The sequence below is a fragment of the Podarcis pityusensis genome (genome assembly GCF_964106645.2).
Source record: "Podarcis pityusensis genome assembly, chromosome: Z".
Classification (NCBI taxonomy): Eukaryota; Metazoa; Chordata; class Lepidosauria; order Squamata; family Lacertidae; genus Podarcis; species Podarcis pityusensis.
Genome location: NC_138044.1, coordinates 17263849 through 17290351, shown reverse-complemented (window position 1 = coordinate 17290351; position 26503 = coordinate 17263849). Strand labels below are relative to the sequence as shown.

The 26503-nt window shown below is 45.8% G+C and overlaps 2 protein-coding genes and 1 long non-coding RNA gene across 6 annotated transcripts in view; 1 reads left to right on the top strand and 2 right to left on the bottom strand.

Moving 5' to 3' along the window:
- PRRX2 (paired related homeobox 2) overlaps nucleotides 1-26503 on the bottom strand; it is a 192640-nt gene that overhangs the window by 25133 nt on the left and 141004 nt on the right. The gene's annotated exons all lie outside the window — the stretch shown is intronic.
- ADAMTSL2 (ADAMTS like 2) overlaps nucleotides 1-26503 on the bottom strand; it is a 39555-nt gene that overhangs the window by 4058 nt on the left and 8994 nt on the right. The window contains exons 4-15 of one of the 4 annotated variants that reach the window (XM_080989761.1): nucleotides 25588-25663; nucleotides 24760-24862; nucleotides 23255-23400; nucleotides 20813-20936; nucleotides 20054-20134; nucleotides 19286-19461; nucleotides 18322-18664; nucleotides 17202-17583; nucleotides 11955-12058; nucleotides 8783-8909; nucleotides 7770-7983; nucleotides 4048-4203 (exon numbers count right to left, since the gene is read on the bottom strand). In XM_080989761.1, coding sequence (XP_080845887.1) covers nucleotides 4048-4203; nucleotides 7770-7983; nucleotides 8783-8909; nucleotides 11955-12058; nucleotides 17202-17583; nucleotides 18322-18664; nucleotides 19286-19461; nucleotides 20054-20134; nucleotides 20813-20936; nucleotides 23255-23400; nucleotides 24760-24862; nucleotides 25588-25663 — 2032 coding nt within the window. The remainder of the gene's footprint in view (nucleotides 1-4047; nucleotides 4204-7769; nucleotides 7984-8782; nucleotides 8910-11954; nucleotides 12059-17201; nucleotides 17584-18321; nucleotides 18665-19285; nucleotides 19462-20053; nucleotides 20135-20812; nucleotides 20937-23254; nucleotides 23401-24759; nucleotides 24863-25587; nucleotides 25664-26503) is intronic. The other 3 variants (XM_080989762.1, XM_080989763.1, XM_080989764.1) reach the window with 3 other exon arrangements.
- LOC308468088 overlaps nucleotides 12754-26503 on the top strand; it is a 28179-nt gene continuing 14429 nt past the window's right edge. Inside the window, exon 1 of the long non-coding RNA XR_013981461.1 lies at nucleotides 12754-13533. This is a non-coding gene — a long non-coding RNA (uncharacterized lncRNA). The remainder of the gene's footprint in view (nucleotides 13534-26503) is intronic.

Genomic DNA, 26503 nt, shown 5'->3' with positions numbered 1-26503 from the left:
GGTCATGGGATGGTTGTTTCTAAGACTGAGGTGAAACTGTGAAGCTCCCTTGTTATTTTGGCCACTGGATGCTGCATTCTGTTTGAGCAATCTTGTTATATTTTAGTATTGAAACATGTTTTTGTATGTTATTATAATTTTGTTTTGCTATGTTATTATGAAATTGTTACTATGCTATTATGCTGCTGTGTTATTATGAAATAGTTTTTGTGGTGTTTGTTTGAAATGCACCCCTGTTTCTTTCTTCTAAGCTGCTTGCGTGCAAAGCAGACGCTATGTCAATAAGCTGTGCCACTTAACCTAAAGCAAGATTCTAGTCCTCGTCATTATGAAGAAAGGGCTGAATTAAATAGGAATGCAAGAATCGTCCCTCTGCTGAGTCAGGCCATCAAGCTCCACATTCCCAGCCCTACCTGGATTGAACCTAGGACCTTCTGCATGCTAAACAGGTGCTCTAGCACTGAGCTACAGCCATACCCTAGGCATATTCTCATTTTCAGGGAGCAATCACACAGGAGAACAATCCCAGTAGATCCTGACCTTTTCCCTAACCATCAAGCCAGCCTGTTAATTCAAACCAGTTCAGGGTCTCTGACAGAAAGATCTCCCCAGCCCCCATTTAAAATGCAAATGTCTGCAAATACATTCCCTTTGCTTACAAAAAAAAGAGGGAGGCATGGAGGGGCATTGCCTTGGCTGATATTTACAAACCCCAGAGTTCCTTTGTAGGTCTCCTTTTGGGAGACAAGCTCCTCACAGTTGCCAGCCATCACCATGGAAACGGCTTATTTTTAGGCACTGCCACTGAATTGAAAATGGCGGGGTGGGGAATAAGCCAAGAAGGCAGTCCACGTGACATAGATTATTTCACTTAAAAGACAAACAAAGCCTAAAACAATTGCGTTCTAGACCAGCTTGGGTTTTTAAAAATGCATGTCATCTTTGAGACAAAGTTTGGATGCTTCCTCAAGGTCGTAATCCTGCCCCATTTCCAAATGTGGATGGAATGATAGGACAGGATGCTTTGGGCCGTGAATTCAGTTCATTGCAAGCTTTGATTCGAGAAGGTAGATTATTCTACTAGTAGACCCCAGACCTGTTTCTGGAAGGCCACTTCGGGCCTGCTGGACTGCATGTGCATGTAACACTTGGTAAACTGACTCAGCAAAGCCACCTCTGATGTTCCTAAGCAGGAATGGAGGTTCAGGGTAGTCTCCAACAAACACATCTAGTCAGCACGAGCACTACTGGAACACAGGAATCTGCCTTACACTAAATGCATCTAGTCCAGTATTGTCCACACTGATTGGCAGCAGCTCTGCAGCAAACGGCAGACATTCCCAGCCCTACCTGCAGATACCACTTGGAGATGAACCTGGGACCTTCTGTATGCAAGGCAAATACTCTACCACTGAGCTATGGCCCTTCAGCTTGCACCTCAGGACATCCGCCTCTCTTCTCCCTGCTGCATGCATCCAAACCATTAGGGGGTATGAGAGCAGGAGGAGAAGGGGGAAGTCCCATTGCACAAGCAGAAACCCTCACAGCAATCTGATCTGTTGCTCAGCATTACTCTGGATGCAACCCTATGAATTACTTTGGACAATGGATAGGGAAGCAATCTAGTCCCTTTTTCATTATAATGTAAGCCTAACTCATTAACAGCTTCCTAAAATAAAGCATAAACCACAAACACAGCTACCCTCTGAAATTTTCAATTCTCTGAATTTTGCAGCGCAGCTCTCTAAGCTAGACGTTTTACAAAAATGTGTGCATAAGGCGAGAGTGTCCATAAATATGGATCTATTTGTGAAAACATCACAGCCAAAATGTGATAGGGGATACTCTTTGGAAGAAGAAAAAAGTGCATCAGGGAAAGTGTGTGTAAAAATGCATCCATTTGTGAAAGTATCACCACAAAAAATGTATTATAAGAGGGGAAATCACTTGCAAAAATTAGGATAACGTGTGCATAAATTGCATGATACTAAAAACAGGATTTGGCAATGCATCCTATCAGGAGAAATTCTGAGAAAGAAAAAAAAAGGTGTACATTAGCCAAAACTTTTACAAAATGTTTCCTGCACCCACCCGCCAGCCTCATCTTTAAAAACTGCAGCACACATACACTCACACACTCACAGTGTCATAAAAACAATTATGAAATTGCTTCCATCTCTGCTTCAGAGGCTTCCAGAGCAGGGGAGGAACAGCCACCTGTTCTTCTGTCCCCTCAAGGAAGTAGGACAACCTTTCCCAACCTCATGCCTTCCAGATGTTTAAAACTACAACTCCTATCAGCCCCAGGATCATACAGCATTGCTTAGGAGCATGGAATCTATGATTTCTCTCTGCCACCTGAACTGAGTCCAGGAGCAGAGAAAATTACAAGTTTCATGTTCTTCAACCTGCATTGAAGCAGGCTTCTCCATTCAGTGCCCTCTAGATGTTTCGGACTACAACTCCCATCAGTCCCAGGGCAGCACAGACATTCTCTCATTAGCCTCAGCATCAGACCGGCCGAACTGGCAGGGACTGATGGCTGCCTTATAGGAGACAGGGGTGAGGAGTTGTCTGCAGCTGGACTTGTGCTTACAGCTGGAGACATGCTTTTTTACTGGAAGCCAAGGAGTGTCTGCCAAGCATACAGCTAACAAATGCAATTTAATCCCCACACTGTGGGAAACTGTGCCAGCTTGGCTTAACCGATAGCTTTCAGATGGCAAAAACAGACACCACAGACATGGGTAATTCAGACGCTAACCCAAAAAAGGAGCCTTCAGGGTCCTCTGGCTCACGCCGGTCTTCTCTCGTAATTGCACAGAGCAGCCACCCAGAGCTGTGAGGATTTTGCATGGGGCTTTAAACAGCCACCTGACTCCAGGCAAATAATTGGAACGAAAGACGCTTTTCTCCCTCTCTCATAACACTAGGACTCATGGCTGTCCAATGTTGGAATATTCAGGACAGATAAAAGTAACTCCCTCTTCACCCAGAGGAGAGTTAAACTATGGAACTCGCTCCCGCAGGAGGTGGTGATGGCCACCAACCTATAGAATCATAGAATAATAGAACTGTAGAGTTGGAAAGGTGTCAGGAGTTGGTGGGAATAAATCACACAGAGTAAGTGATGTTAACTCTTTATTAGAAGAAATAAGGTCTGCTCAAGAGCGCCAGGCCTAATGAACACAGCAACTCTTCTCAATAGATCTCCTCCTCCCCTGGGTACTTCCCAAGCAACCTGAGACTACACTGACATGCCTGTCTCTGTTCCTCCCTCTTCATACCTCGTTTTGTCCTGGGAGACGAGGGGGAAGGGAGCTTGTCGCAGCAAGAAGGGGAAACACCCTCGCATCTTCACCAGCCTGACTCATCTCTGCCTCCTGGCCTCCCTCCTCTCCTGCCTCTGATTCTGATTCTGGACTTCTCTGTGCCAGGGACTCCCTGCTCACTAAATCCTGTTACCTCTTCATCTTCTGTCCACAGCCTTCACCAAGCTTTTAACTCTATTGAAAAAGAAATGAGATTGACCTGGCATGACTTGTTTTTCAGAAACCCATGCTGGGTCTTTGTAATCACAACAACTTTTTCTAGGTGCTCACAGACCAACTGTTTAATTATCTGCTCAAGGACCTTTCCTGGTATTGATGTCAAGCTCACTGGTTGGTAGTTTCCTGGGTCTTCTTTTTCCTCTTTTTGAAGATGGAGACAACATTTGCCTGCCTCCAGTCTGCAGGGACCTTACCTGTTCTCCAAGAATTCTCAAAGATCGTAGTGACTATTAACAAAGCTAAATGAGTGGAACCACCATGTACAAATGCAGTATATCTGTAGATAGCAGACATTGGGTTCAATCAGTCAGAGAGTGCAGCTGCCTCCCTGCCTTGCTTATGAGTTTCATGAGCAAAATCCTTAGCCAGATAGACTAGCCAGCTGCAAACACACACAACACGCCCTACTTTGTTTCTCATTTATAGCTGGTTCTCCCCCAACTCCCCTGCCTCCATTTGCAGATGGTTCCCTCCCCACATACCCTTGTGAACTCACCGGTCCCCAGTCAGAGACGGTCCACTGTCTGTCACAGGGGGCACCACTGCAATTCTTCTCTGCCAGGGGCTTGGTGCTAGCATCACACAGCCTCTCTTCTTCTGAACACCGGATGTCTCTGCTGACAATACTCCTCTCACCGCACTTGGCTGTACACTGGGGGAAGGGAGAAAGGGAACAGGAAGTGATTGAGATGGCAAGAATCTGACCAAAGAGCTTGTGTTTCTGACAGAGACAGGGAGCACCCCAGGAGTCAGGCCTGACCAAGAACTGACATGAAGATTTCCATAAGGAAGAAGTGGGGAAGCTCAGGTTCCGGGGTGGGAGCAAAATGGCCCTGCAGACCTTTTTCTCTGGCCCTCAGAACTCTCCTCAAGTCACACCCTCTCTTTTCAAGCCACACCCTTCAGTAGCTCTCCTTTCTGCCTATCTGGAATATACCCTTGAACTAAACATGTCATATTCTCCAGTGGCACAACAGCAAATTCCTGGACAACATCTTCCTGTTTTTTTCTTGTGAGAGCATAGTGACCATTTTGGGAGCCATGATCTTGTGTGATTTTGCACCACAATTTCCAACCCAAAAAGCACTTTTTCCAGACATGGCACACCAAAATGTGTGCTGCGTGAAAGCACTTTTGAGAGGGGGAGAATTGTGGCATGAAATCACGCGAGATCACTGTGCCCAAAATGGCTGCCATTGCGTGGCAAGTCACCTCCCCCAATGAAATGAAGACACGGACACAATGATATAAGGTTAATGGGCGTAAATGGCCACAACTTTATTGATTACGAAAATTGAAGGTATTGGCCTTAGGCATTGGCTCCTATCGACTACCCGGCATGGTGTCCGGGAAGGGTTGAACACGAACCGCGGGAGTCCTGTTGAAGTACGCCAACTAGGATCCCACGGGTGTCACCGCTCGGGGGCGTGCCGGGGGCCCAACCTCGCAAGGCTTCGGACAAGGCCACGCCCCCCGGAGTCCTCTACCGGACTACCCCTTCACATTGGGGGAAGGTGATGGCGCTTCCTTCCCCCCCTCCATTTGTCTAACCATTGCCCCATGCCAATGCCTAACCGCCAATGCCGAGAAAGTTGTGACGATTGCTACGAGGTAGGCGAAAAAACCAAAAGGCAGGAAATTGCGCCAACTTGGAAAAATTCCTACCAGGCCCCTTGCGGCGACCAACCGGAGTCCATAGCAAGGCCAAGTCTAGCTAATCTAAGGGTGGGTGGGGTGGGAAAACCACTCAACAGCTGGGCAAGGGGAAAAGAGGGCGGTCCCCGGGCGTGCCTGGCCCTAAATAGCCCGGGCCACGCCTCCCCCGCCCGCCGATTGGCGGGCTGGGTGGCAGACACGCCCGGGGATTCCCCCAAGTCTCGCGGGGGCAAGGGAAGCCCCCGCGGGAGTGGGAGGAGGATCCTGCCCGCAACACCCTCTCCGCTGCAGGGGCGGAAAGGGCTTTCTCTCACAAGAAGAAAAAAAAGGGATGTCCCTGTTTTTCCGGGACATTTGCAGGGTATGACATGTAAGAACATAAAAAGTCACGAAGAGCCTGCTGGAACAGGCCAAAGGAGGCCCACCTTACTCCAGCACCCTGTTCCCATGGTGACCAACTACATACTGCAATGGAAAGCCCCAAAGTAGCACCTGAGCACAACAGCACAACTCCCCCCCCCCCCGGGATTCCCAGAAACTGGCACTCATAGGTCTACTCAGTGCTTTTTTTCTTTAAAAATATGTTTATGGGTACTCTCATTTTGACTCAAGAAAATCACCATTTTATAGTTCAAATCGGGGGAAATAAATACAGTAAATGGGCAAAAGTACAAAGATTCACAAAATGTTTAGGGGTATGTGTACCCCTGCATACCTCCAGAAAAAAAGCACTGAGTATTCTGCCTCCAACAGGGCAGGTATTAACTCTGTTATTACCTCTTGCTTCCCTGGATGGGGGCTAGAGAGGGTGCAGTTTTACCTGTACAGTAAATTAGCCTTCACAAACAAACCTCTCTACCCCACATCCAGAGAAGCAAGAGGAATTATCAGAGTTCAATTACACATTCCAGCTAGGCAAAAAACCAGGGTGTGTAAAGCAAAGGGTTTGTGAAGGTGTGGCCTGGGAAGAGGAGCTGTGGCCTATGAGTGTCACAAGGGCTAGACAGAGAGGCCTGGGGACACATTTGGAGTTTGGCCTAAGTACCCCTGCATTCCCAGTTTGATCTTCAATGTAACATCTCCATCCAGCACATGAATGCAGCCGCTGAGCCCCAAGTCCTGTCTCAAATGACACAGGTGAGTCTAACCCACCAGTATAATGCAGAGTGGGGTTGCAATCACACAGGTGTTGCATTATGCGAGTCTGTCTGGTGCATATTTATACTGTGACAGAAGTGATGACAACAGCAGAGCGTGGCAATCAGCACCCAGCACTCCTGATACAGTAATCCACTTATCTCTTTGGGACTTGAGACTTGGGGGGTGGTATGGGGTGGTAAGGGATGCTGCTCATTATTTTTTTTGGACGGGAAAAAGGAAGCCAAGGTCTGAAGCTGGCTTGGCTTGAACTTCGCCTGCTGGATCAAAATTAAATTAGTGTTGCTTTTTTGGCTGGAGGAAGGACCCCTGCGCTCCAATGATCTCGGCTTGACACCTACCAAAATGCATAAAATAGGTAGCTTAACACAATCAAGACTCTCTCTTTTTAAATCGCTCAGTTCAGCATGGGGAGAAGCAATCCGTTTTTTTTTTTATACCAGAGTGTGGGTGGATGTGTGTTTCTTTTGTGGGGTGGTGGTGGGAGGGGGGGAGGAATAAAAAACATCCTATAAAAGCAAAGAACACAGCAGGATTTCAGTGGGAAGGGCTGGCAGCCAAGCATTTACCGCTGGCACTCAGTATGGAAGGGGAATTTCAAGTATGAACCAGAACCATATCCAAGCTCTCTCTCGGGGACGAAGGAGGGCGATCTTGGCATGCCAAGTGCTCTCTATCCAGCAGACCAGTTGCCCCAAGATGCTCTTATTCAGCCTTCAGGAGTGTGCATGCAGGAGAAAAGGCAATACAAGTCTCGCCTTGGGGGGGGGGCGTTTGTTGCACCCACCCCACTGCACAGGTGGCACAATAATTCTGTGGTGTTCAGGCAGAGCTAAGGAGAACCTTCTGAATCAGGCCAATGGCCTGTCTAGTCCACTTGTTTGTTTTACAGAGCAATCCTGACATACGATTTCTGCCACTGGGAAGATTTAGGGTGCTGGGCAGTTGGTGGTTCTCCACCAGCAGGAGGGGCTCTGCTTCCATAGATGCCCCTTTTGTGCCTGCCAAAAGGGCCACAGAGCACAGGCTACAAAATTACCCTCTGGAGTTCAGACTTCTCTGAATTTTGCTGCACAATTCCTCAAAGCAAACAAATCCCAAAATGTGTACAAGATGCATATATATCAGGGTAAAGTGTGTTCCCCAAAAGCATATATCAATGAAACAAACATACAGAAATGTTTCCAAAAATTACTATAAGGAGAAGCGGGCCCTAAAATGCTTACGAATTTTCAAGAGGACTTTTATTTTAAAAAATAAAACACTCTTGAAAAGATGCGTGGAAATAGGACAAAATGAAATTAGGATTGGAAAGATAATGGACAGATTCGGCCATTCCTAAGGTCAGCTAACTCCAAGCCTAAATCCTTCCCTGTCAAAAACATATCCCTTCTGCAGATTTACCTCTGACCACTCAGACATCTCCCACTGCGGCCCGCAGGCTGGGTTTTTGCAGATCTTCCTCTCTTCTGGACGGGTGATGTCAGCAGATTCACACACGTCGCTGTAGACGGAACTGTCGAACCCAGGCGAGATCATCTTCCAGCATCGGACAATGCGGAACTGGTAGCCTTCACCGCAGGTCCTGGAGCACTCACTCCAGCTACTTGTCTCCCACCTGTGTTGGAGGGAATGGGGCATTTCAGGATAGAAGAAGGTGATGGGGGCAAACCTCAAGAAAGGAAATGTGCTCACAGCTGCCTGGTGCCTAAACGTCCCTACAGACCCCTCAGGAGCCAAGATCGGCAGAGGGGGCCCCCTTGGTAGTCCCTCTGCCCTCAGAATCTTTTGGGGGTTGGCAGCCATGGAGAGGGCATTCTCTGTGGCAGTTCCAAGCTGTGGAACTCCTTTCCCACAGAAATTGGTTTAGAAATTGGTGCCTGAGAAATTGATTTTGGTTTTCCTTTTCCCTACTTGTCTCTCCCCCCCCCTCTCTCTGTGTGTGTGTGTGTGTTGTTGTTGTTGTGATTGTAAGCCTGCAGGTATGGACTGTCTTGTCTTAATTGACCATATGTAAGCTGTTCCAGGGAGCCCTTTTGGCTAAAGGATAGGGTACAAATACCCTTTACTTTAGGGTAAAGGCAGTGTAATCAATCATCATCATCATCATCATCATCTGACCTCATTCCGCTTTTTAAATTTCTGCTTTCTGGAATTTGTTGCAGTCAAGTAATTGAGCCAAAACCCATTGCATTTTTTTAAACAAAAAAATAAGGCTCTCCTGATCTAAAAGACTGAACAGAAGCTAGGAGAAACTAGGAAGGGGGTTCCACAGAATAAGACCCATAACACTGAACTCACAATTCTAGGTGGATAGACCCAGCAGACGAAGCATCAAGGCAGCAAGGGAGTTAGGTGCCTTTAACAACAAGGTGAGAGGCCACCAACCTGTCAATCACCTGACATCATAATCTTACCTTGGTTGGCATTCCCTTCCTGCACAGAATTCATGGACTGGCTCAGGGCGGGTCATTGCATCACAGTACATGTCGTCCACTTCAATTCCATCATAGCGGATGCACATGGCATAGGTGGACATCACACCTGTATTTAGACAGGTCAGTGTGGATCAGGGAGGGGGGGACATACCTGCAGCCCTCCAGATGTCACTGGATTCTAGCTTCCAGCCACTGGAATCAGTGTTGGCAATATAGAGCTATAAGGACCAGTGATTTGCATCATGGGAATATTGGAAACTGCCCAATACAGAATCTGTGACATTTGCTCCTCCAGCCCTACCTCCTCAGGGTCTTCTGCCCCATCAAGAGTCTCTGCCCTACCTTCCATCTTACTCTGCACCACTTTTCACAAGAAGACTTTCCCAGAACACTCTTGGTTCCCATGCTCTGCCTCAGGCATAGGAAGCCTCAGGAATAAGAAGGGCCCTGCAGGATCAGGCCAAAGTGAGCCCATCCACTCCAGCACCCTGTTCTCACAGTTGCCAACCAGATGCTCCAAATGGAAGTAGGATCAGAGTGCAAGAGTATTCTCCAATTACCTTGTATTCAGAGGTATACTCTCCCTAGACACAGAGGTTCTGCTATTACAATAAACCTTTATAAGAAGAGCTCTGCTGGATCAAGCCAATGACCCAATGTTCTTACGGTGGAAAGCCAGATGCCAGTGGAGAACCTGCAAACAGGACCTGACCATAGCTGTCAACGTTTCCCTTTTTTTAAGGGAAATTCCTTTATTCCGAATAGAATTCCTGGCAAGAAAAGGGAAAAGTTGACAGCTATGGACCTGACCACAAGAGCCTTCTCCCTTCCTGCAGTTTCCAGCAACTGGCATTCAGACGCATTGCTGTCTCTAACTGCAGAGACAGAGCATAGCCCCCATGCTAGTATCCACTGATAACTCTCTCCTCCTCTATGAATTTGTCTAACCGTCTTTTAAAGTCATCCAAGTTATTGGCCATCGTTTCCTCCTGAGGGAGGGAGTTCCGCAGTTTAACTATGTGCTGTGTACCTTTTGTTCTCCTGCATCTTGAACATTCTGCTGGAATGTGGCCCTCCAGGGCTATCTATGAGGCCCTCAGGATGTTCCCATAGCCATACCCACTTCTCTCCAGGCCACACCCTTTGCCAGACCTGCGCTGTACCCTCCCTCTGAGTGTTTCTCCCTGTCCAGAAGGGAGCCTCGAAGTGTGACATTAAGGCCATCTATCTGTCTTGGACAAATCTCAGATCCCAAACCAAATCAGACAGTTTTTGGCCATTCTGGAATGGGTCTGGAATGGGTCTTGACAGCCCTGGATTGCCCTGGGTGGACCTACCTGGAGTGACCCAGGGCTGGAAAAGGGGATGCTTATGGACAGGCGGCAAGGAGAGGGGGCAAAAGGAGATTAAGTACCGTATTTTTTGCACCATAACACTCACTTTTTTCCTCCTAGAAAGTAAGGGGAAATGTCTGTGCGTGTTATGGAGCGAATGCCTACGGATGGCGGGGGGATCTGCTGCAGTCGTGAGCAGAGGATCCATGGTTCCCCTTCCTTCCCTCCTCTGTGGCTCGCTTTGAAACAGCAAAAGCAGGAGAAGAGCCGCTGAGTGGGGAGGAGAGAGGGACAGAGAGCCTGCTTCCTTTAAAGGAGCAAAGCGGGAGAGGAGAGGAGCCTTCTCCTCTTATACCCCTCTTCTGCATTATTAACAGCATCCTTCTCCACCCACCCCACACGTGTTCCTTGTCCCTTGAGTGCTTTTCCTTCCCTCCCCACTTAAAACGTGGTTACAAAGCACAGATCCACATGGATCCTCAGGATTTTTGCACTGGGTCACCCCAAATTCACCATCAGATCACATAGCATGTCCATGGCTACAGCTTGCACCAAAAAAATCATGTACCCACTGTTGCCTGGGGCCGCAGTGGTGCAAAAATGTGGTTACAAAGGACGGATCCACATGGATCCTCAGGATTTTTGCATTGGGCTACCCCAAACTCACCGTCAGATCACATCACATGTCTGTGGCCACAGCATGAACCACAAAAATCATACATCCACTGTTTCGTTTAGAATATTTTTTTTCTTGTTTTCCTCCTCTAAAAACTATGTGTGTGTTATGGTCAGGTGCGTGTTATAGAGCGAAAAATACGGTAGTCTGCATATATCCTTCTCACCTTACCGTTGACCATGTTTAATTCAGGTTGAAAAGGGTCAATTAAACATTAGGTGGGTACAAGCCTTCCCGCATTTCAGTCCAGCAGACCCCTGTCAAGTTTGCCAGATCGTGGCCCAAACTGCACCAGAGGTGCCTTCCATGGACCTAATAGAAATGCAAATGGTTTGCTTGGATTGGGAGATGTGAGTTCGGAAACTGAATTCTGCATGGGTTGGGATGCTGCCTTCTGTACAATGGCAAGTGTTGCATCTATTGCTCAATCCACTTTGGTTAATGTTCCTCCCTTAACACTGGCATGTAGCCCCAGGAGGGAATCCAGTCCTTGTGCTAATGGGTGTGCCTGCCCAGGGACCTTATAGTAATACTAATCAGTGTGGTGTAGTGGTTAGATTGTCAGACTAGGACCTAGGAGTCCAGGGTTCAAATCCTGACTTGGCTACAAAGCTCATTGGGCCAGTCACTGCCTTTCAATCTAATCTTCTTCACAGGGTTGTTGTGGGGATTGAATGAGGAGGGGGAGAACCATCTTGGAAGAAAAGAGGGGATATAAATGAAATACATAAATAAACCATCAGAATCATAGAATGGTAGAGTTGAAAGATACCCCCAAGTGTAATCTAGTCCAATCCCCTGCAATGCAAGAATCACAGAATGCTCAGTGTTTAGAGCATCTGCTTTTTGCATGAAAAAGATCCCAGGCTCATTATGATCGCCACTGATAATATTGTTAATATATTAATTAATATGGATAAGAATGTTGCTGCTGGTGCATTTTAAGTGATAAAAAAACCTAACATACACATTTATATATTTATTCTTTGATCAGAGAACTGCACTGCAAAATGTGGAGCAGCGCAGATTTCATAGGGAACAGGTGCTTCAGTTTGTGCCTATGGGATTTAGAAATTTGCTTCCTCTCTTCCCATTCTTGGGGTGAGGGGGCCCCTTGCCGAGCTCATCCCCTCAGGCTTACCTGTGGTGCAGGTAGAACTGCAGGGTTCATGGGAGGAGAGTTTCCACCTGTACATATCAGCTGGGCTCATATTCTGGCCCTTTCGGAACAGCTTCAACCGGTTTCTACACAATGAGAGAGGACAAATCAAATGACGGGTTGATTTTCCACCCCCCAACACTTCCTCACATTAAAAATATTGACGGGGAGGAAAAATAATAATAATTAATAGTTTTCATCTAATTGGGATTGGGGAGGGTGCTTTAGGCTGCTTGTTGTGCTGTATCAAAATAAGAGGGGGGGAAATAATGATTTTTGTGAGGGGTGCAAAAATTTTTAAATTTTAAGGTTTGGGATCATTTGGCTATAATCCAACATACCTGTCCTGATTCCCCAAGCAGACTCCCCAGCCTGGTTAGAGGCAGAGCTTCAACTGTCTAGAAATAGAGAGAATGGGATAAAAACACCCACAAAGAGAAACAGTTCAAGTTTTCAATGACAAATATATGTATATAAATATATCAGATAGTTTGCACTCAATCCAATACCCCTGATCACTAGACACAGAGGGTCCAAAAAGGTGCGGTTTGAGTCCTTGGCATGGAACAGAACCAGGTATGCTGTACTATAAAGTGGCCAGGAAGTCTTGGCACCAGTGTCAAACCTTTCAGAAAGGCCCAGGAGGTAACATCCATCTTCCCCTCCTCTTTGGGTGAGACCATGCATGGCTATGCCTCAAAAACATTTCTCTCTCTCTGGCTGCAATCACTGCCTCCTGTGGGAGGGAGTTCCTTACTTTCTTTTATCTGTCCTGAATCTTCAAGGAAAAACAGTGATATCATAATAAGGTTCTAAACTATGGTTGCCTTCGCATGGCAGGTTATTCCATTTCCCTGTTAATTTCCGCATTACAGTGGACGCTCGGGTTGCGAATGTGATCCGTGCGGAATGCACGTTCGCAACCTGCAGCATTCGCAACCTGCGTCTGCGCATGTGCAGTTGCGATTTGGTGCTTCTGCACATGTGCAAAGCGCAATTTAGAGCTTCTGCGCATGCACGACTGCCGAAACCTGGAAGTAACCCATTCTGGTTACTTCCGGAAACTTTCGTGTTTTGGCAGTACACAACCCAAAAAAACGCAACCTGAAGCAGACGCAACATGAGGTATGACTGTATATTTAAGCTTTCATAGGACATAAAAGCCACTTCTGGAAATCTAGAACTCATGTTTAGCACTTGTTTCTGTATGATTTGATTCTAGGTTTAAAAAAAGGAATAAAAAGAATCAGTTTTCAGTAAGTACCCTTAGCCCGGAAAATTGCAGGAGTAAAGTGAAGGAATTTGGGTAGTTATACCAGATTAGAGTGCTCTCCTGTTGTTTTCATAGGAGATTCGTGGGGGGACAAAGGCAAGTGTGTGCATAAAGGGCAGGGGAGTGCCACTGAAAGTTTGTTGTTACATCACACCACACCCATTGGTGAGAATGAAATCCAGCGTGACATGCATTGCACAGGGCTGGACTAGATGAACCCTGAGATTCCTGCCAACCCTACAGTGCCAAGATGTCAGTCGAAAAAGGCACAGCTCCATAAAGTCACAGGTAGTGTGGCATGAAAGGAATGTTAGAAAATGGAATAGAAAAGTTAGAAAAGTTCTAGAATTATAATCAGAACGCAACCCTTTCTCTGTGTTTAACTTGCTGCTTGTGTAATGAATGATTGCTAGAATGAGCCTGTGTTCAGAGTCAGCGTGGTGTAGTGGTTAGAGCAGTGCTACACCGCACTGGGGTGTCAGAAGAGGATGGCAAGTGTGGTGGCATGATTCAAGGACAAAGAAACATTTAGACATTTCAGACTAGATATAGAGATAGATATATTGCAGAATATGGATAGACGGTGCTGCAGAAGACTCATTTAATTCCACACCAGTAGCAGGCCCAAGCAAACCTCAAAAAAAGAAAAAAAAGAGGGGGGGGAGTTTGTTGACAATATGTGGCTAGCTATCTGCATCTTGGTTTCACAGACTAGAGATGAAAATGTCCCTCAGCCTACATGTTGGATCTGTGGTGAAAAGCTTTCCAATTCCAATATGCATACATGTATACATGCTTAACCTACATATGGAAGAAGCTTGTTTATTATTACATTTTGGGAATAATTCGTGTTCTTGCGTTGCTGCATTGTTTTCTACTTTCTGGATGTCCCACAATCATAAAGGAGTTGTATTCTAGGTAATAAATCAACCCCTGCTAGGAGTTGTTTCTTTTTGTTTTCCAATGTATTTCTTATCAGGAAATTAGACTGGCCTTGACCAGGGCCAAGGCCTTTTCAGCTGTGGACCTGGCCTAGTGGAATGCTCTGTCACAAGAGACCAGGGCCCTGTGGGATTTGACAACTTTCCACAGGGCCTGCAAGACAGAGCTGTTCCACCAGGCCTTTGGTCAGGGTCCAGTCTGACTTCCCCTCTCTCCTTATAAGAATTTGCATGAAAGTGGCCCCCCAACCTTTCTCACAGGCTCATATAAGATCAATATAAACAGTTAGGCCTGGTGAGCATTTAAGGTCCTCATTCCTACTTTGCGAGTTGCCATACGATTGGATTTCACTTTGATTCTGACTTGATTTTAAGATGTATTTTAATTGATTGTTTGATTTTATGGTAATATGTCATATATTTGATGTTAGCCACTCTGAGCCCGGTTTTGGCAGGGGAGAGCGGGGTATAAATTAAATTTGTTGTTGTTGTTGTTGTTGTTGTTAATATTATTAATATGCTAATTAATTATTACTATTAATAATAATAATAATATGCTACTGAAACTGAAGGGGACAATATCCAGTAGAAGGAAGAAGAAGAATAGAATGGTAATAATTTGATTTATATCCCTCCCTCCCATAGTGACAGATGAGCCCATGATCTGATTCTGTATAAGGCAGCTTCCTATGTCCCTGTGTACAATAAGTATGCGTTGAAAACTACATTTGTAATTCATTTTTTTAAAAAACCAAACAGAATTGCTGTCTTTTTGCAAAATGGACTGAGAATACAGTATGGAGAAAACTCAGCTGTCTCTGAATTGCCAAATCATGTTGCCTGTCATCATTTCTGGATAGAAGAAGCTCTGACCTGGCCCATTTTGGTCTATTTTATGAATGTACAAATGATAAAGAGAAAAGGACAGAGGTGTTGTTTCCCAAGGGGTATTATGGGTTGTTATGTATCTAGACATCAACAAAAAATCTTTTGGAGGTGCACTGAGTTGGGGGTAAGCCACACTTAACTCTGTGGGGCTTATTTCCAAATAAATCTACATATACAGTGGTGCCTCTGGTTACGTACTTAATTCGTTACGGAGGTCCGTTCTTAACCTGAAACTGTTCTTAACCTGAAGCACCACTTTAGCTAATGGGGCCTCCTGCTGCCGTCACGCTGCCGGAGCATGATTTCTGTTCTCATCCTGAAGCAAAGTTCATAACCTGAAGTACTATTTCGGGGTTAGCAGAGTCTGTAACCTGAAGCGTATGTAACCTGAAGCGTATGTAACCTGAGGTGCCACTGTATTTTGCTACTTAAACCATTACAGTTGTTTTTTTAAAGTCAATCTGTTAAAAGGTTTGTGATTAACCTATTTAACAATTGAAGAGTAGCAACACAGTTGGACCGTCTTCAAACCCTGCATGGGGGCGACTCTCTGAGACACTAAAGGAAATGAGGCAGAGTATTTGTCTTTAATAAGCAAAAAATGACACTTCGTTTTTAGAAGAAGAAGAAATAACCGAAGGAGGCCTCCTTTTCTCATTCCCTAGTACTACCAGCAGATCTCAAATATTTCCACCAAAAAAAAGGAGAAAAAGCTAGTACTCTTACTTCTTAATCGTGGGAATGAAACACCTCTCTTCTAAGCAATCAACTGAAGTGTCTAAGTAGGTATTTGTATAGGTTTGTGCCACGTTGGTTGATTAGTTGACTGCTGTGAGCTGATTAATCTAACACTTAAATGCCTGCAGCTCTGTAATTGAGTTCACTGTCATTTCTTGGGCTGCCTGTGCCGACAGAATGCCAGCCTTTGCCCACCTGGTGCCCTCCATATGTCTTGAAATAGCCCTGGGAACTGATAGGAGTTGCAGTCTAAACCATCTGGAGGGTACCAGGTGGGAGAAGCTTAGCCGACACCGACAGAAGGAAGAGAAGTGAGCAAAGCAAGCAACTCAGCCCGTCCTGTGGTCTTCATCACATACACCAAGCGAAAGTTCCTAGTAATCTGAGCTGCATTCACTAAAACAGCCTTTCTCCCAGCTAACTCACCAGACTGGGAATTGTGGTATGGTAATTATTAGGCACGGGGTGGAAATCAAGGCACCAGACCAAAGTTAAACCAAGAGCATATTTTGTTGTTATTAAAGTTTTTTTTTTTTTTTTTTTAAGCACCAACCGAACAGATATTGCAATGACATTCCTAGGAGCTGGGTGTGGGGGAGGGAGATATTTTAAAATGGTTTGGCTAGTTAACCGTATCAGTGGGGATGAGCAGAGTCCATCAGTTTGGATTCCTGTTTTTCCAACTGTAAGTTTAGCTTGCCAAATTTCTCCATCAATCTGTGCTTTTATTGCTTTGTACGGAATTTCCCCTCACATATTAAATGCTATTTTCATGAGTATACACATTTTTTAAGCAAACTCCCTCCCTCAATGTAGCATTTTTGAGTTTGTGTTGGTTGGTTGGTTGAAAAACTGTGTGGCAAAGTTTGGAGATGGGAGAATTTTGAAGGAGAGCTGAGGTTCAGCTGGTCGATTGTTTTGGAAACTATGGATTTGGGGCAGTCCCATCAAAATGTGAATTTCTCCTCTCCCCACTGACGTAAGAACCGGGAGGATGTCAAAAATAACACAGAAAAACATGCCCATGTAAACCTAGTCTAGACTGTTTCTCCTTGCTTAAGTCTAAACTTAACAATAAAGCCATTTTGGTCGATCCAACTATCAATGCAGTGTACCGCTCAGCATGGGTAGAGGATCTTCCTTTGACACCAAGTAGCCACAATCAGAACCAACACGCCTGTTTAAAGGAAGGGCAATGTGTTTTGATCCAGCAAAGTTGTACTCAGAGTAGACCTATTGGCATTAATGTGCCTAAGTTGGTCACATGCAGCGATTTCCAATGGGTTCTACTCTGAGTAGGATTAACATTGGATACAACCCAATGTCTCCAGTGGTTGAAATATAGTAGATCAAATCTCAGTTGCAAAAGAACACCTCAAGGCCTCTTACCTTGTTTTGTGGGTTCTGTTCCCTTGAGGACTAGTGACCAAGATGGTGGCATTTGGAAACTGAGTCTCTGAAGATGTGTTGATGGTTTTGTCACTGCTCAGCTCCAGGAAGCTGCTGTTGACGGCATAAGCGATCATATCATCACCGTCATCATAATCAACATAAAGGCTGTCCATGTGAGAACCAACAGAGTTAACTGGGTCCCTTGGGGAAAAGATGCTGTTTGCCGTCTTGTTCTGGACTGATTCTTTTGAGTCTGGTGTCTTTTCCAAAAGTTTATGGGTGATAGCATTTTCAGAAAGGAATTCTTTGGATGCAAGCCTGGAGTCAAAATCTCTCCCAATTCCATCCACCATGTAATTGGATTGGGTTGCATTTGAATCTGGGGAAGAGAAGGAAAATGAAATCAAGAGATTTGTAAATTTATAGATTTGTTTTTCAAAGTTTGGCCAGATTTGGTATGGGAAATTTCAAATTTGGAGCAGTTTGAATTTATTTATTTATTTATTTCATTTACATCCCTCCTTTTCTTCCAAGAAGCTCAAGGTGGCATCCATGGTTCTCCCCGTCCTCATTTGATTTGCACAAAACCCCCATGAGGTAGGATAGTCTGAGATTGAGTGACTGGTCCAAGGTCACCCAGTGAGCTTCATGGCTGAGTAGGGATTCGAACCCTAGTCTTCCAGGCCTCTAACCACTACTCCACAATGGCTCTCATTTGACTGTGTCCTTGCTTTTGCCAGATATCAAATTTGAAATCTTATAAGCCCTCCCTGTCAGACCCCAGATACTATTGCATGTCAGTGATGAAGTCAAATATTGAAGTTGAGCATCTTTTTATGTCAAATATAGCTATATTAAGTACTTCATGAACAGTGAATGAATAATGAAATATTCAGTGTCTACCAGGTGGCGAATGTTCAGCATTACAGGAGAATTTCTGAAGTCAATTCCATCCAGCTTGTACAAATTTTTGAGATGTATGTTGTTGTTTTAGAACTCTAGCTAAAATAGTGAAGGAAGCATATTAATCTGTAGGCCAAGAGTTTGCATCATGAACAGTCACTGCCCTAGCAATGAATGAACTACAGCTGGTGTGAAGACCTGAGGTTCACCTCACCTTTGGCTTGTTTGCCCTTCAGAGTTGGGTCGCAGTCATTGCTCTCTGTTCTTTCATAGACTTCATTCGTCTCTTGGATTTTGCTCAAGTCTAGGTCTTCAATGGTGTCCTTCCTTCCAAACACCTGATTCTCCAGATGGATCTTCTCTTTGGAGAGGGTTCCAAAGAAACTTGCATTGTGCTGAACAAAACCCAGAGGCTCTTCTGCATCAATCTCTCTGCTTTCTCCACTGTCCGACTCGGAGAAGGTGTAATAAATGGGCTGGACATTTTTTGAATGCGGCTTCCTCAGAAGGGTATATTCATAGGTTATAGATGGGTTTTTACCGTTTTGGTTCCAGACCTGGAAGTGGGGAGGAATAGCAAACATGCATTTTTTAGAGGAAATGGCTTGAAAAAATATCAAGCAAAATTACATTAAAAATAAGTTTAGGAGAAACATTCATGAAAATGCCTAGGGATTTTGCACCGACTGGGGAAAATGCAAACTGATATAGAAATAGGATGATCTGAACGCATGACTGGAAAAATGAGAAACTCAATCTTGTATCCATCTAAGTTCTCAGGCTATCACACTCAGGTTCTCACTCAATCTCAGGCTAGACCCTTTGAAATTAATGGACCTAAGTTAGTCATCTCTACTAATTTCAGTGGGTATGTTCTCTGACTTATACTGAGTCAGACCATTGGGTCCAGATAGCTAGGTATTGTCAAGTGCTGTCTTGATTGAGGCTCCCCACAGTTTCAGACAGGGGTCACTCCCAACCCTAACTGGAGATACTCGTGGGGAATGAACTTGGGACCTTCTGCATGCCAAGCCGGTGTTCTATCACTGAGCTGTGGCACTTCCCCAGATTCTAACCCCTAGATTTTTCCAGCCCTTCCAGACTTGTTTTTGCTTGTTCCTAAATTGACCACCTATCTCTAGGTACAAAGAAAAAGCCCCCCCCCCCCTCACACTTACCATGATGTTCAAATCTTGATTGGTTGGCCCTTGGGCCACAATGTATTCAATGCCAGTTTCATAAATGTCCATTGGTCTCCTGTACTTGAAAACAGTCCCTGCGATGTTGAAGTTTTTGGGGCTGTCCACTCTGTAGTTCCCATTGAAGAAGTAGTAGCCAGCTTCATCCGCAACAGCTGCAGAAGTCAGCAGAGGCAAAGAATTCCCACCCATGCCTTAGAACAAGTCATCTTAAAGACACCTCAATCTCTGCTACGTGCTAAGCAAGTATGACTTTACTTTACACCCTCCTCCCTCCCAAAGTCTTTTTCTTTTGTGTCATGTGTTTCAGATTGTCAGCTTGAAGAAGTAACTTTCTTATCATTAACATTTGCAAGCCTCTGGTGGAAACTTTTTTTGCTGAACCCGGGGTCTTCATAAACATCCCAACATCTCAATGTAGTTGGCAAAGGGCTGACATGCAGTGCCAGTGCTGTGAGGGAAGGGGAAAGTTGGGTTGGCGAAGCAAAATGTAACGTGGGGTCTCAGAATCAGAAGGGCATTTAACTGTTGGCAGATAAAGACCACACAGGCAAATATGTTTTGGAAGCTAGGGGGACAGACAGGCAATCAAGAGGGGGGAGGAAGGTTGAACCCAAAGAGGCCAGGAAGAGACTGAATTTCACATACCGATTTGGCTAATAAGCTACTTGACAAACAGTTTCGTTTTCGCAGAAATATAAAATTATAAACATTCAGCTTTGTTCCTGCCCCTGGCACCATACACACCCAGAACATCAGCAGATTTCTTCCGTTCAACGATCTGGATGTCTCTTGCTCCGGCGGGGATGTGTGTGACCAGAGAATAGCCTGTGGAAAACTGCAGCCATGTATGAAAAGCAAACTTTGCAAGAGTTAACAGTCCTAGGCTGGGAATACAGTGGTGCCTCGCAAGACGAAATTAATTCGTTCCGCGAGTTTTTTCGTCTTGCGGTTTTTTTCGTCTTGCGAAGCACGGTGTCGGAAAAGTTTTGGAAAAGCTTCAAAAATCACCAAAGTCTTCAAAAACCTCAAAAAAGGCTACCACACCGCGTGCTATGAGTTGCTCCTCGAAGTCAAGTCGCAACTGTATTAACGGTTTTAAGAAAAAGGAAACAAACTTGCAAGACGTTTCCGTCTTGCGAAGCAAGCCCATAGGGAAAATCGTCTTGCGAAGCAACTCAAAAAACCAAAAACCCTTTCGTTTTGCGAGTTTTCCGTCTTGCGAGGCATTCGTCTTGCGAGGTACCACTGTAACTCTTCACATACAGGAGCAAATTCGCAAATGACTGAAGGATCCTTTTTTTTAATTGATTCAATGTTGGTCCTTTGAAAAGGGGCGGGGGAGTTGTGGAGGGAGGCGGCGGCAAATTTGCCGCAGTCCAGATGCAAGGAAGCCCAGACTCCCCACATCCCTGATCATGCACAAATTCACCTGCCCACGATTGCATCTTGCTCAAGGATTGGCAAGGCTTACCCCATAAGAACAAAATACCCCTCCAGCCTTACCAAGATGTGAATTTCCCTTTCTGTAACTCCCGGAGACATGAGTGCAGCTGCTCCCATTTCCTTGACAAACACCACATTTGTCCAACGTGTGAGTTGAGAACAGGATCCCGTCACATCCAATAGGCTGGAAACAGTGTAAAATAGAGTGTCAATGGTCAGGTAGAGGGGCACAGTCACTGCAATTCAAATATCATGCTGACACTTTGGGCTGTGTCTCTGTGTGTTTGGCAGTAGTAATCTCAGGGCCAGCGACATTGTGTGTGATGGAGAGCCCTCTGTTCTACCCCTTCATGTTACGAAGCCCCTGTAAATATCACATAGTCACAGATCCGCATCAGAATCAGGCTGAACAAACTAAAAATGTTGGGGTGTTAGAGCCTTCTAAACAGACCTGTGGAAGAAGGCTGTGATGGGATGCAAACAGCCAAGGCAACACTAAGTCAAGAAAAGTCTGGCTGCTGGATCAGGCCAGAGGAGGCCCATCTAGTCCAACATCCGGTTCTCAGAATGGCCAAACCAATGGGAATCCTGTAAACAGGACCTGAGAACAACAACAGCTCTCCCCACCTGTGAATCCAATCAGCTGCCTCTGGGCCTGGAGGTTCCATTTTCAGCTATCAGTTAAGAAGAGCCCTGCTGGATCAGACCAAAGGCCTATCTGGTCCACATCCTCTTCTCACACTGGCCAACCAGTTGCTGATGGCATTCCCTGCAACCTATTTCACAACATTATGCTGACCTGAGTACAATTGGTGGTGACCGAGGGGAGGGCTTTTTGCCTGAGTTACAGCCCTTCCTGGGAACAAAGGAAGCTGCTTCCTACTGAAGAGCATTGATCCATCTAGCTCAGCATTGTCTACACTGACCAGCAGCAGCTTTCCGGGGTTTCATGTAGGGGTTCTATCCTAGAGATGCCACTGGGGATTGAACCTGGGACCTTCTGCATGCAAAGCAGGTGCTCTATCACTGAGCTAGGGCCTTCTCAGCTTCTCTTTAAAAAGGAGGAATGGAAGATTGTTCAATAAATCACAAGCAAACTGCTCTGGCTTCTGGGTCCAGTTCAGAGTGCTGATGCTTACCTACAAAGCCCTAAATGACTCAGGGCCAGGATATCTGAAAGATCAGCCTCCTCCTGTATGAAGCAGCCTGCAGGCTGAAATTGTCTTCAGAAGCCCCACCGCATCTCCCACCATGAAAAGTACTCTGGCTGGTGGGAATGCAAGATGGGGCCTTAACTGTGACATCACCCCAAACCCAAACCCTGCCCACCATTGCAGAGTTGACTCCCAAAGGTGAGACCAGCCCCATCCCTGGCAGGGAGCAAAAATATTTTTATTTAATGTTTCTCCTCCCCACCCCACCCCCCCAAAAAACTGGTTGGATTTTTAAAACATCCCACTTCCCTATTCACACTCATTCACATACACTTATATGCTCACCACCACCACCCCGCACAGTCTCACCCACATTCAATGCACACACACACACACACACACACACACACACATTGTTTCCACACATAAGAACATAAGAAGATCCCTGCTGGATCAGGCCAGTGGCCCATCTAGTCCAGATCTTCTTCTCACAGTGGCCAACCAGTGCCCCAATGGGATGCCTGCAAGCAGGACGTAAGCACAAGAGCCCTCTCCCCATTACAGTTTCCAACAAGTGGTATTCAGAACCCTTGTTGCCTTGAAGCACAGGAGGTAGTAGCTATGGGTAGCCTTCTCCACCATGACATAAGAAAGCCTGTTGGATCAGGCCAAAGTAATCCAATGTAGAATGATGAAGCCCAACTGGCATTCAGGAGCAATACTGCCTCTGACCAGAGCATGGCCATCATGGCTAGTAGTCACTGGTAGCATTCTCCTCCTCCATGAATTTCCCCAACCCTCTTTCAAAGCCATCCAAGTTGGGGGCCATCATTGCCACACACACGGATCAAAGAGATCCTCACTAGCTGGCTGTGCTTCCAGTCCTCCTGGCTCAGATCCTCTCTCTCTGCTCCTGGTCCAAGACACCCTCCTGTGCCCCAAGCCCCACATCAAATGATATTCAATGTCACCTTGGCCAACAGGTAAGAAGGAGGGGTTGCTGGCTGCTATTTCAATTCTTGGACATGTGGTGCAATAGAGATCTTGCCCACCCATCACTTCCTCACTAATGTTGCTGGAAGAAGCCTATCCTGGAGGTTTTCTCCCCTGGGATCTTTACAGATGCTGAGAGTGGAAGTTGACGCGAGGGAATACTCTGCAGAACTACAAATTCCAGCAGCCTCTAATGCAACTTCACCCCACAATGGCCATGCAGTTCCCCACTGGTCAGCACCCATCTCCCAGATTCTGGGCTCCCCACAACAGGGTCATTTGTGTGTCCCCCTCTTCTTGTCCCATCTCCCCCACCCCCTGGGCTGACAATATGGTTGCTATAATGTTTAACAACCTCACATTTTCCAGAAACGCAAACCCCACGGAAATCGGAGTATTTACAGGACGTCCCGTCCCGAGCCAGGACCATGAGCTGCCTTTGACCATCGATGGTTGTGCAGTGGAGATCACAGGGCTTGCTGGAGATGTGGACATAGTCATCTGGAGATAGGAGGACAAATGATATTGCACACACTGACCAAACACGCACACACGCTCACACACAAATCCACGCAGTTGCTTATTAAATGTCACCAGCAAAATATCCATCATTGTGGGGTAGAAAGTATAGCATAACATCAGGACATAGGAAGAGCTCTGCAGCTGGATCACACCAAAGGGGGCTCATCTAGTCCATCATCCTGTTCTCACAGTGGCAGACCAGATACCTCAATGGGAAACCAGCAAGTAGGATCTGAGCAGAAGAACACTCTCCCCTCTTTCGGTTTCCAGCAACTGGCATTCAGAAACATTACTGCCTCTGACTGTGAAGGAAGAGCATAGTCTCCATGGTGGCTAGGACATCCCATTTCATTTTCATTGTTACTCAGTTGAAAGCCTGCCCTACCCTGTTTTGTGTAGATTTGTTTGGGGGGGAGGGAACCCGTGAAACTTCTGCCTTTAAAATTAAAATGTGCTTGTTATGCACATTATTATACGCATTATGGAACAAATTTCCTCCAAATAGGTATTTTCCAGTGTGCTTCCCCATAAAGTACACATTATGGATGCATCACATCTGTAAATAACACAAATTTTTGAGTGCACTTTTCACACACTGAGGTGGCGTCTCAAAATATGGAAAAGTATTTGATCTACCTTGAAGTGGCGTTCTAACCTCTGATCATAATCTGAGGCTCTTCTTCATGTGTCTGCCTCCACAGGAAGCCCAGATAGTGGCAACACGTGAACAAGGCCTTTTCAGTGGTGGCTCCCTGCTTGTGCAATGCTCTCTCCAGGAGGCTTGCCTAATGCCATCATTATATATATCTTCAGACAAAAACATTCCTTTTAAACCAAGCCTTTAGCTCTTAACTATCTAGGGCCTTTTAGAGTGGGTGGGATGTTTTAATGTATCTACGGGGGTTTGTTTGTTTGTTGTAAGTCACTAAAAGAGAGAAAGCAACTAATCAATTTAAATAACAACAACAGCAACCCATAAGCAAGTTCATGACTGGCTGTCAGATAGGGTCATTTCTGCATATGCATTAGAAACTAGTGGATATTTGACCCAGTCCTAGTTCATCACAATGCTTCCCCTGATCCCTTCTTGTCATTTCAAAGCAGCTGTTGCAACTGCCTTTGAGCCCAGGGAAAGATGTGGGTGGGGAGCTTTGCTCCTCTGATAAAATCTGGTTGGAGCCTCCTTCCTAGAACAGAAGAGAACTCCATTCATTTCAAATCCTCTCTCTCTCTGTCTGTCTGTGTGTGTGCCTGTCTTTCTGTCTTTTTTGGATGAGGTGGGGTGAGAGTAAGCTTTGCCTTATCAAAAGCGCCTGGACAAAAGGCCTCCTTGTTTACCAGGATACAATGGCTTCCATTGATACGTCCGCCCGTTGTACATGTGGGAGTTGAAGGATGTGCACTGCTGCTCCCGGAAGCTCCTGCCATTCGGGGGACACTGCTGGAAAAGGAAGAGACAAGTCCAGATGAGGAAGAGGTGGAGGAGAAGGAGAATCTGCTTCTACATTCCAGAGGCTTTTCCCGCCCTTGTGGGTGAACTGATGGTGGGCTGTCAAAACCCAAATGTGCAAGGGAATCAGGAAGATCCTGGGACTGTTACAGGCTAATAAAAGAACACCAGAACAGCCTGCTGGATCAGGCCAGGGCTCCTCTAGTCCAGCAACCTCTTTTCACAGAGGCCAGATAGATGCCTGTGGGAAACCAGCAAACAGGATCTGAGCACAAGAGCCCTCTTCCCTCCTGTGGTTTCCAACAACTGGCATTAGGAAGGTTCCTATTTCTACTAATCGAGGATGATGATGATGATATCCACACCATATTATTAAGGCTTTGAAGAATCCTGAGAACAGAGCTACAATTTCCAGAGTGGCTTAACAACCAATTCTTCTTCACACTCTGGAACTCTGGAAACTGTAGCTCTGGGAGAGGAATGGGGGTTTGCAAGCAACTCTCAACACGTTAACAGGATTATTTGGGGGAAGCCATGGCTGTTTAAAGTGGCATCATAGCACTTTTAATGTATGGTGTGAAGGTGGTCTGAGTTGAAATAGTGGTGGTAGCTGGTTCATATTTTCTACAGCTGCATGGAATCTGTACCTTGCTAGTTAAGACTGAAAGCTGCATCTCAGTAATAATTTTAAAAAAGCATGAAAATGCTCCTCTTACTTGCACTTTGCATAGCTGGTATCTTTTTGATGTCCCAGTGCATGTTTTATTAGCGAGCCCCGTCATGGACTTCTTTCTAAACACAGAAAGAAAAGGAAACAGGATCAAGTCAAGTGAAAAATGAAACGCATCATTATCACCCAAAAGAAAGGGCCCCAGAATGGCTTACAAATATCAGCAAAAATAAAGGTAAAGGGACCCCTGACCATCAGGTCCAGTCGTGACCAACTCTGGGGTTGTGGCGCTCATCTCACTTTACTGGCCGAAGGAGCCGGCGTACAGCTTCCGGGTCATGTGGCCAGCATGACTAAGCCACTTCTGGCGAACCAGAGCAGCACACAGAAACACCGTTTACCTTCCCGCCAGAGCGGTACCTATTTATCTACTTGCACTTTGATGTGCTTTCAAACTGCTAGGTGGGCAGGAGCAGGGACCAAGCAACAGGAGCTCACCCCATTGTGGGGATTCAAACCGCCGACCTTCTGATCGGCAAGTCCTAGGCTCTGTGGTTTAACCCACAGCACCACCCATGTCCCATGTCACCTCTTATGTGGCCCTTAAAATTCTCCCAAGGCTACACACACAACCTCTCTTGATACCCCTGCTTCGCTGCCTCCTTCAGTGCATTTGCCTGGTTGGAATAGTGTTTTTGAACTGGGATAATGCCTCTTTCTTACCTGGATGGGGGATGGAAAGATACGTCTGCATATAAAAGGAACTTCTGTGCTGTGTGCAGCTGGAATTTATCTGGCTACACAATGGTAAGAATCACAGCCACTAACCTGCCTGCTTTTGTCCTGGCCATGCCCACCTTTCTGAAGGTTCCCTTCAAGGGGACAGTGATCCTTTGGCTGAAAATGTTAACCTTCCTGCAACAAATCACCAGGAAGCCCTATCCAGATGGCTATGGATTACA